The sequence below is a fragment of the Pristis pectinata genome, chromosome 32, assembly GCF_009764475.1.
Source record: "Pristis pectinata isolate sPriPec2 chromosome 32, sPriPec2.1.pri, whole genome shotgun sequence".
In the NCBI taxonomy this organism is placed as follows: domain Eukaryota; kingdom Metazoa; phylum Chordata; class Chondrichthyes; order Rhinopristiformes; family Pristidae; genus Pristis; species Pristis pectinata.
In genome coordinates, this window is record NC_067436.1 from 7,517,413 (window position 1) to 7,529,090 (window position 11,678).

Sequence of the window (11,678 nt, forward strand, 5' to 3'; positions counted from 1 at the left end):
ATTGTTACAAAGTGATTCCATAAATGTAATCATCACTAATATATCCAGTAGGTAATTCAAATATATTCATTAGAATGGGAGGTGGGAGACGGCTCATGTGGGGCACACTAACTGGACCCAGTTTTTTTGTGCTCCAGTCTTGATATAATACAACTGTGATCTAAGGTACAACTTGCTCCAAGATAACACACATAACAGATTATTTACATAGTCCCAGGGGCCAAAAAGCAAATACACAGGAGGTAAGGAAAGGGAGATCAAAGCAAGAATTAACCAACTTGCAAGGACAGGCAAGGAAACTTCAAGATGCAGGAGGAGATACAAGATCAGTCTGGGACAAAGAGTGAGAAGCTGAATCAATAAATTTGAGGAAGCTATGCTGACACTTCTAAGCAGCTGTCCCAAGCCAAGCCCTAGTTAGGAGCATCCTACTCACTGTACTGTAGAATTAAGCATTGTGTAAATTGTCTTATTGGCAAACATCTCCCCATTCACCTCACCAATTATAAACCACACATTAATTCCAATGTGAACCAATTATAAATGAAGCTTTTACCAGATTTGATAAAATGAACTTTGACCTTTGCCCAGTTGCTGAATACGTATCGGTTCTGTTCATCGTTCACTCGGCACACATAAATTCCACTCTTCACAGAGTCAATGAGAAGCACCGACTGTGTTGCCCCAACGATCTGTAACCAACAAAGAAAGAACCTCAAAGTAGGACCTTCAAATACAAATGCCTGGTCCAATCACTGTGACATGGGGATTTCAACAGGCCAAACAAATGGACCATATCTGAAACGGTCCTAAAGATCTACATCAACTGCTGGCTTTTACACCTAATATTTAGAAATGAGCACCAACACATGCACTGGCAAGGTGATGCCACCAGCAAATTCATTCACTTTTTTGCAGGTGTTCTCTGGAACAAATCTGCATTGTTAGAGCAGTGTCTTTGACACAAGTCGCTCCTCCTAAAAAGGGTACAAAGTGTACAAAGCTAGGACTGCAATAGAATTGTGGTTAAGTTTCAATTGATTGCGAGAAACAAGTATGAACTTGGGACAAGACACCTGGGCAATTTATATTCAAGCACTCAAGTAAATCTGCAATAGCAAGATCTTTATTGGTGATTGTGAAAGTAATGGATTATCATAAAAACCCACCTAGCTCACTACCTTCCTCGGAGAAGGAAGTATACCAACCCTTGCTCAGTCCGGCCTACCTGTGACTTTGAACTGATAACGTGGGGCAGGCACGGTAGTGTAGCGGTTAGCGTAACGCTATTACAGCACCAGCAACCCGGGTTCAATTCCGGCCACTGTCTGTAAGGAGTTTCTACGTTCTCCCAGTGTCTGCGTGGGTTTCCTTCGGGTGCTCCGGTTTCCTCCCACATTCCAAAGACATATGGGTTAGGAAGTTGTGGGCATGCTATGTTGGCGCCAGAAGTGTGGCGACATTTAGAACATAGAACAGTACAGCACAATACAAGCCCTTCGGCCCACAATGTTGTGTTGACCTTTAAACCTTGCCTAAAACTATCTAACCCCTTCCTCCCACATATCCCTCTATTTTAAATTCCTCCATATGCCTATCTAGTAATCTCTTGAAATTGACCAATGTACCTGCCTCCACCACCACCCCAGGCAGCGCATTCCAAGCCCCAACCACCCCCTGGGTAAAAACCTTCCTCTGATATCTCCCTTGAACTTCCCACCCATTACTTTAAAGCCACGCCCTCTTGAATTGAGCATTGGTGCCCTGGGAAAGAGGCGCTGAGAAAGATTTGCGGGCTGCCTCAAGAACACTATGCATCTCACGTTGTTTCGATGTACACATGACTAATAAAGATATCTTATCTTAACTGCACTCAGGAATGCCTGGGCAAGGCACTCAGAGCAATGGACAATTCGGCCTGGATGATAAGTGTTGGCTTTATCAGTAATGTTCACAATCTACCAACAAAAAAATTTCATAATTTTATTGATGATGTACAGTTAACTGCAATACTTATGACAAAACTTTTTTAATCAAACATTTTAAGTCACAAAAGAGTTCTGGGCTTTGGACAGCCCTTTGAATTTCAGGCTCTTTATATCACTTTTCACCAGTCGGATCTGATGGTTCACATGTTCTGTATCATTATCTAATACACAATTACCATTCTACATTAATCTCCTTATCCCTGCAGCCGTACACCCGCTTTAACTCTGTCATTCTGCAAAAAGGTCTTCTACCTCTCAAAGCCGGACTGAACAAAGGTGGTCTTTAAATTGCTGCGGAATTTCTCAAGATCTCACTCTCCCTTTTAGTTGGGTATTATCATCAGAAGTGACTAGCTTTTCACAGCAACAATCAGAGTAAAACTGTCCCAAGGCTCTTCACAGGAATTTAATACAGAGTTGGACATATTAGGACAGCTGACCGAGACTTGATCAAACAGGTTAGTTTAAAAGAGAATAGATAAGGAGTGGAGAGAAGTGCACAGGTGACGATGACTTGAAGAGAGATTTCATGAGTCAGGGCCTTGGCAGATAAAGACACAGCTTGATTACATTTTCTTCCAATTGAAAACTACAAAGCAGCCAAAAATTTAAAGTTACCACAAAGGTCACTCTTTACTAAAATAACATTCTGTCTTCCAGAGGAATGTCTTGTTAAAAATATACCCATGACATATTACCAACCTGTACAGAAAAGAGCCTGGCACACTTTTTCACATGGCTCCGAAGCAATCAATTACTCATTCAGTAAACAAGGTTTCCAAGAAACAGGGTCTCTACAGAAAAAAGTCTGCCAATTCCATCATAAATTTATGAAGCATATCAAAAGGTGATAAATGCAACATTTTCACTAGATCTGAATCACAATCAAGGGCCAAGCAGATGAATTATTGCGTAAATTTTTAAGTACACAAGGGTAGGTTGGTCAATCATCTGTTTCAATGGATACAATCTTTCTAATATTTCTGGGACAAAGCTCGCATGATCTTTGCAGGAACTTATTTCAGTAGTGTCACGTCAGATGGGAGTCTAGATTCAAGTACTTAGAGAGGTCCAGATAAATCAAAATAAAATTGATATTGCCTTGTGAGTAATTCATGTATCTGTGTAAGAGAGAGGGAGAGCAGGGGAGTTTGAGCCTGAAAGTGCCATTTTGGTTGCACAGAATTTGGACTTTGAGTTTAGAGAGAGAGGTGAAAATGTAGATGAACAATAGAAAAGATTAGAGGGTGAGAGGTATGTGAAACTTTAGCAGATTCAGTACTGCCTCTACAGGGTTTTCTGCCCCTCTACTTTCCCACCATCACAATGTTCTCCTAAATCTTGTCTTCCACACTGAGTTGCAAGATGTATAACCCTGATCCTAATTGCCTGGGCCCCATGAGGTGTGTGTGTCTTTAAAATATTGTGGAATATATTCACCATCCCACACAGCAAACACACTATTTAAACAGGCATGTATTGGACACTTGAGATTCTCTTGGCTCAGACATGCAACGGCCTCACTGATGTTCCAAAGACACAGATTCTTCAAAAAACTCACTGGATTCTTTCTTCAATTTTTGGATGCAGGGTTTACTAGCAAGGCCAGCACTTTTCCCTTGAGAAGATAGTATTAAGCAACCTTCTTAAACTGATGCAGTCCTTCTGGTGAAGACATGCCCACAATAAAGCTGGGGAGGATGTACCAGGATTTACTGACCACAAAGGAACAGTGATAGATTTCTCAGATAGGACTGTGTATGACTAAGAAGGGAACCTGCAGGTGATGGTACACCCATGAACTTCATGGCCATCCTGTGGAAGAGGCTGCAGATTTATGATGTGCTGAAAGAGTAGACTACGGACACTATTCAGATTGCTGCAACAACTTAGATTGGTGGAAGAGCTTGGTGCCATCCTTGCCAAGGAGACTCACTGATACTCTTGGGAACCTTTGCTCTAGCGAGACAAATACATTAATACAACCTTAGTCAAGAATGGGAGACTCATTGGTAGAAAATGGAACAATCCACAGACAGTTGAGAACACACGTTTTATGCCAGAATACATTTCATTCATATCCTCTCCACCCAGAAGCAGTGGCACTTCTCACCTACTCTGTTCTTACACAGCCTGTTGGAGAAAACTACAACTCCCAGAGTTGACTAAAGACAGATGAAATCCATCTAAATCAGCTACTTTTATAATGCATCTGCCCTTGTTACTTTGCTTGGATGACCTACTCCACAACTGGCCTGGTCAAGCCATTGGTGACACTGCACCTGAAAATATTGTGGGCAATTCTGGTCGCCATACATTAGGAAGGACATAATTAAGCTAGAGAGGGTGCAGAAAAGATTTACAAGGATGTTGCTGAGACTGGAGGGCTTGACTTATACGACTGGATAGGCTGGGACTGTCTCCCTGGAGTGAAGGATGCTGAGGGGTGGCCTTATAGAAGTTTATAAAATTGTGAGAGGCATAGATAAGGTGGATACTCAGTGTCTTTATCTCAAGTCAGGGGAGTCTAAAACTAGAGGGCATAAGTCTAGGGTAGAGGGGAAAGATTTAAAGGGGACCTGAGGGGTAGGTTTTTCCACACGGATGGTGGTAAGTATATGGAACAAGCTTCCAGAGGAAGGAGAGATGGGTACATTTACAATATTTAAAAACAATTGGACAGGTACATGGATTGGAAAGGTTTACAGGGATATGGGCCAAACACAGGCAGATGAGACTAGCTCAGGAACCCACCTTGGTTGGCATGGATGAGTTGGGCTGAAGGGCCTGGTTCTGTGCTGTATAACTCTATAATTATGCTCCACTACCCAGTACTTTATGTGGATGTGGACTCTTCTGGAGATGCACTACATATTCCAGGGTCAATCCCAGGAAAAAAAGGGGACACAGTCACTTGAAGTGAACCCTGAGGTCATTACCAAGTCACAGAGGCCTAATAAATTTCTGCGATGAAACTGGGATATGTGCATCCTAAACCTAGAGTAAAAAGCGAGATCTGGGCAGATATTTTATCAATGTGCCCCTCTTGTATTAAAAAGGAAACAGTGAAATGTCAGTGACAATAGGTTTCTGTTTAGTTGAGTTAATTGTGGGAACAAATTGCACTGATGAATCATTTTACATTTAAACTGGATTGAAACTTAAATGAATAATGAATCTGTTGTGCTATCCAAATCAGTCTGGCTAAAAAGGCAAGTAAATATATTCCTGATTATGACTCAATGCAAAAATACAATTGCAGTTCACAGACATGCAGACTGGATTTGGGTAAATTGATTAAGGGTGAAGGAGGATTGTCAGGAGGTCTGGCTCCAGGCACATTCCTATCATGACACCCTTTAAAGCTGGAACATCTCTATGTGAACCATTTGAAGAAGTGAGGCCTCTTGCTGTCTTTTAAAATTGAAGTTGCAGGATAGAATTGTGAGGGAGTCTCCTGGTATCTCTAAAACCATTTTTATCTAAATAATGAATCCCGATAATTTCGCTGCAGCTGATAAGAAACAAGCTGAAAAAAGATAGAAAAGACCTGCAATTCTATAATATTCTCAAGGATTTGAGAGCCTATGAAGTACTTTCAAGTATAATCACTGTTACTGATGTAGGAAACATGGTTGCCCACTCGTGCTTAGCAAGATCTCATAAACAGCAACAATGAAATAATCTGTTGTTTAAGGAATAAAGGTTGGTCGGGGGCATGTTTTTGCAAACTATACCATAGGATGTTTTGTATCCATCTAAGTGGGCAGATGGACACTCCCAGCAGTGCAGCACTCCCTCTGTTCCTGAGAGTTTGGGGTCAAGGTTAGGGGAGCAAGGCTTCCACCCACAACCTTCTGACTTAGAAGCAAAAGTAGCGCCACCCAATTAGCCTAGAAACTCATCCCCAGTAGCACTAAACACACATTATGGCCGTGCCAGCACATTGCAATTTGCCTCCATTGACGTCAGTGTGATGACCTCTGGAGGCAGAGAATATTGTGTTCGTGTGACCACTGAGCAGATTCCAGACAGGATTATTAGATATTCCTGCCTACAAGCTCTTGACAAGATCCATAGCAAATTCACTAAGTCACCTTACAGCTATATTCTTTGAGCTAAAACCAACACTATAGCGGCATCCATGAAGAATTGATCTTAACCACTTACTCAGAATTGTGTTCATTAGCATGAGGATGTGACCCAGGCCAAAGCAACCTGTGCCAACTTATTTCCATTGCCACATGTCAGTGGAAATCTCACCAAAGCCAACTCAACTCCTTCTGTGAAAACTGAAATTGCCAGAAACACTCAGCAGGTCAGGCAAGTCCTGTAGAAACAGAAACCGAGCCAAAGTTTCAGGTTGGGAGGTCTTTGTCAGAACCATGCTAGGGTCTTCATCCTGAAATGTTAACAGTTTCTCCTTTTATAGATACTGCCTAGCCTGAATATTTCCAGCACTTTGTGTTTTCAATTTCAGATTTGCAACAGTTTTTTAAAATTTCTATTTGTGAAAAGTTACACCAACAGCACTGTAGGTGCCAGAAGTTTCACTGCGAAGTTGGTCTCTGCAGCAAATGGTCACCTATCCAGCTGAGCTTTGGTCATCATTTATAAGCAGGCCTCAGGGCTTGTGTCTGCACTCACAGGATCCTGCTCAACATTAAGCTCTGAGCGGGCACTCCAGACCTGCACTTCAACATGCAAACGATTGTTCCATGAAGGAAAGGTCTGCATTAAAAGGGACCTTTCACCCGAAGTGAGCAACAACCACTAAATTTCAGCCAAGCTACTTGCAGCCTTTTGGGACACAATGTGGAAGGGCATCCACCTTGCCCCTAGGTGTTCCCTTCTTTGCAGAGAAGCCGCCTTCATAGAGTTATTGGACGTGGTATATCTGAGCACATTAGGAAGATGGAGTGAAGGCATAGCCTTCTCTTGGATGATGATGGCTTAGCTTAAACAAGGCAAGGAGAGGGGGTCGTAGTGGGGTTTGGTCAGGCCTCAATGCTAGACTTGGCCTAGCTGTTAGTACCAGGCAGCGCTGCGGTAGAAGGATTACCATAAAAATAACTAAATAGGGTGGAAATTATTCAGCTTTTAATTGGGAAACTACTCATTTAGAGAAATTGATGCATGTATTGCACCGTGCTCCTAGCAGGTCAATGCAAGTCCTGATTGGCCAAGACACCCTTTGACTTCTCCACAAATGAGAAAAATGAGGAAAATGTTACATGGCATTTTTGTATTAAGATAACTTTTGTCATTACTGGGGGTCAGGCAAGTCCTGTAGAAACAGAAACTGAGCCAAAGTTTCAGGTTGGGAGGTCTTTGTCAGAACCATGCTAGGGTCTTCATCCTGAAATATTAACAGTTTCTCCTTTTATAGGTACTGCCTAGCCTGAATATTTCCAGCACTTCCTGCTTTCAATTTCAGATTTGTCTTCCAATGATGGTACGAGATCTTTTGGCTTGGAAACATGATGATGCTGCACTTATTTTTTCAGCCGATGATATGCAAAGCAGAGTCACATGCTCATTACGAGCCAGAAGGTTGTCACCCCCATTGCTCATGTGTCTTCAACGAAGAGGCTAATATCTGTTGGAAGCTCTCAGTGCAAAATTGGGTTGGCTTGAACACAGCTGGTGTGGGGCTGACTAGATCCAGGAAAGTCAGGTCTACATGCAGCCTATCCGTCAGTCCTTAACCGTCGATTGTCACCAAAAACACAATGGGGAGCCCACTGATGCCACATCATATCTCAGGACCCCTGCTGCCTGACTGCTCGCCCTCCTCTTCAACCCAGCTCTTTTCATTCTCTTTCCATAAAATAGAAAATGAAAGCTAAAAATACATAAGGGTCTTTTCTCACCTCTGTCTCAGATGGTGATGGATTCTGACGCTGATATGCTGGTTACTTATTTTTATTTCTGTAGCCCAGGTGTCCTTATTGTAGCTGGAATAAGGCTTATCCTATGACTGGTGATGCTGTGTTAAAAGACATTTGAACAGGTACACGGATAGGAAGGGTTTAATCAGGGTATGGGCCAAATGCAAGCAAATGGGACTAGCTCAGATAGGCACCTTGGTCAGCATGGATGAGTTGGGCTGAAGTGTCTCTTTCCATGCTGTCTAACACTATGACTCTAATATCAAGGATACACCTGCAAGGTAAACATAACTCGTGACAAACAGCAGCATCTCTACTGAGGTGTGAATAAGAAAAGGGGAACACAATAAAAATACTAGCATTGGTGGTTTAGGTTATCACGTCCCCTTTCTGTCAGTTAACTTGTAGTTATTACCACATCAAAAGAGATTGTTTGTATGCTTAAGATAACAAATACAGGAACTGTCTTGATCTGCACATCTAGAGAAATTCAGTAAAGGTCACCCTTGAACTAGTTTCTCAAATTGTTATGTACGTGTAGTGTAAAATGAACAGCATACAGCTTCATTTCTGAATTGTTGATTGTACTTTGCCCCCATCTGCCCAGCTCCAACCACACCTTACAAGGACTGGAGATCATGTGTGCAAATACCTGATCAAAGCAACCTACACAACACTCTAATAGGGTTCTGCACACAGAGGTTATGTTAAGCCAAGGTCATGCCTGCTCAGTTAGACATTAAAAGCTCCCAAAGCACTACTTTGAAGAGTAGGTGAATTCTCCTTGGTATCCTGCCAACACTAATTCTCAAGCCAGAATTACCTGGTCATTAGCATGTTGGTTTTCAGAAGTGAAAACAACAGCTAGGAATGGAGTGAAGTGCAATAAGGACCATTTCTGGGTCATTTTGAGTCTCTGGGAATTGAACCGGGCAGTTCCTGATGCAAGTCATCCTTGCAGGACTCATGTTGGCCGTACAATTCCATGTGTGATGCTCCTTTTACAACATTATGGAAATATTAGCCCAAGCTGTTTTTAGTAACCCAGGCTGATCTCCAGATCACCCAAACCTCCAGTGCCCCATTGCTCAAATCTCAACCCATGCCCTGACCGTGCGAGAGCCCTCAACCCTTCATACATCAGGACCTATGCCCTGGCACTTTGACCCACCCAAGCCATGACCCCACCACCCCCACCCCCCCGCCATCTGATCAGCTGATCTTCCAACCCAACAATTGTCCGAGATCTTCCCCACTCCATGGAGACCTACCCTTCCCCTCCCACTGACCACTTGCCTGTTCACTCCAATCCCATCTGAAAATCCTCTCCAGCCCCACCACCATTACCTCAACAGCCACCTCCTTCCCAAATGATGCAATCCCAGGCTCCGATCCTCACCGGCTTTCCTCCCCTCTGCACGCCCCGGCCCTGTCCTTTACCCCTAGACACATTTTTCAGTACAAAGAAGCTGTGATGTGACAGGAGGTGCCCTTGCAAGGCCCCCTACTTTACTCCCTATGCACTCATGACTGTGTCAGGAGGTGCCCCTTGCAAGGCTGCATCCTCAGCTCCCTACTTTACTCCCTATGCACTCACGATTGCGTGGGCAGATTCTGCTCTAACTCCATGGTACTGTAGCAGTTAGCGTGATGCTATTACAGCGCCAGCAACCCAGGTTCAATTCTGGCCGCTGTCTGCAAGGAGTTTGTACGTTCTCCCCGTGTCTGCGTGGGTTTCCTCCAGGTGCTCTGGTTTCCTCCCACATTCCAAAGAACAATGGGTTAGGAAGTTGTGGGCCTGCTATGTTGGCGCCGGAAGCGTGGTGACACTTGCGGGCTGCTCCCAGAACACTCTACGCAAAAGATGCACTTCACTGTGTGTTTCGATGTACATGCGACTAATAAAGATATCTTATAAGTTTGCAGATGACACCAGCGTAGTGGGCCAGATCTCAAACAACAATGAGGTGGAGTAGACAGGAAGGAGATAGAGAGCCTAGGGGCACGGTGTTGAGACAACTACCTTTCCCTCAATGTCAGCAAAAGAAAAGAGCTGGTCATTGACTTCAGAAAGCGAGGTGGAGTAAACACCCTTGTATGCGGAGATGATTGAGAGCTTCAGTTCCTAGGTGTAAGATATCACCAATCGCTTGTCCTGGTCCAACCACGTAGAAGCTATAGCCAAGAAAGCACACTAGTGCCTCTACTTTCTCAGAAGGCTAAGGAAATTCAGCATGTCCCTGATGACCTTCACCAATTTTTATAGATGCACCATAGAAAGCATCTTATTTGGATGCATTACAGCTTTGTATAGCAACAGCTCTGTCTGAGACTGCAAGAGATTGCAGAAAGTTGCAGACATGGCCCAGTCTACCATGAAAACAAGCCTCCCCTCCAGTGATGTTATCTATAGGCCCCCCAAAGTGTGGCCTTTCAATAGGGCAAAGCAAAATTGGGAAATATCATAAGGCACGTTTGACGGGAATTTGTGGGAAATTTTAATCTGCTTATTAAGTGGACAAACCAAACTAGCAAGGGTATCGTACAAAAAGAATTTATGGAGTGCATCAGAACTTACTTCTCAGAGCAGTATATTACAGAACTTACCCAGGAGCAGGCCTTTGGTCACGTAAACTCTGATAATCCAGTACATTCAGTACTTTTATGGTGCCAGACTGGATTTTCCAGATTATTGGATGTCATTTCTATTATTACCCCAATACACTTGTAATTGACTTTTGTTTTAGATGCTACACAGCATAGATTATAATGCTCAACAGAAATTTATCCTGACTGGAAAAAGGGGAATTCCATGAGAGAGAGGCACAATCTGTTGTTAATAGAGGAAGTCGAGGATGATGTTAAATTGAAAAGTATGGCATACAAAGTAGCAAGGGCTAGTGGCAGACCAGAAGTCTGGGAACCACCAGCGAAAAACTAAAAAGCTCATAAGAAAAGAGAAAATTAATTTTGAGAAAACTTGCATATAGTATCAAAACAAACAGTAAAAGTTTCTCTGGATATATCAAAAAGTAAGGAAGTGGCTAAGGCAAGTGTGGGATGTCCGGAAAATGAACCTGGGGAACTAATAAAGGAAATGGCAGAGAGATTGAACCAATCTTTTTGCATCAATCTTTACAGTGGAGGATACTGTAAATATCCTGAAGATAACATGGAGGCACAAGAAACCGCAGATGCTGGAATCTGGAGCAACAAACAATCTGCTGGAGGAACTCAGCGGGTCGAGCAGCATCTGTGGGGGGGGGGGGGGGAAACGAACTGTTGATGTTTTGGGTTGAAACCCTGCACCAGGACTAGATGCAGGGTTTTAATCCGAAATGTCGACAATTCCTTTCCCCTCACCGATGAAGATCACAAGTGGGCTAATTTCAAACAGCATGGAAGAACTTGTAAAATCCCAATCACAAGGGACATAATACTGGAAAATCCCACAGGATTTAAGGCAGACAAGTCACTATGTCCCAAAGGTTTAAACCCAAAGGTTTTGAAGAATGTGGCTGAAGAGATAGTGAACTGATTGGTTAAAGTTTATAAGATAAGATATCTTTATTAGTCACATGTACATCAAAACACACAGTGAAATGCATCTTTTTTGCGTAGTGTGTTCTGGGGGCAGCCCGCAAGTGTCACCACGCTTCCGGCGCCAACATAGCATGCCCACAACTTCCTAACCTGTATATCTTTGGAATGTGGGAGGAAACCGGAGCACCCAGAGGAAACCCACGCAGTCACAGGGAGAACGTACAAACTCCTTACAGACAGTGGCCAGAATTGAACC

At 43.2% G+C, this 11,678-nt stretch overlaps 1 protein-coding gene across 1 annotated transcript in view; it reads right to left on the minus strand.

Moving 5' to 3' along the window:
- The window catches only part of malt3 (MALT paracaspase 3), a 103,709-nt gene that overhangs the window by 62,007 nt on the left and 30,024 nt on the right, over positions 1-11,678 (minus strand). The window contains exon 3 of the mRNA XM_052042613.1: positions 557-692. Within this exon, the coding sequence (XP_051898573.1) occupies positions 557-692 (136 nt within the window). The remainder of the gene's footprint in view (positions 1-556; positions 693-11,678) is intronic.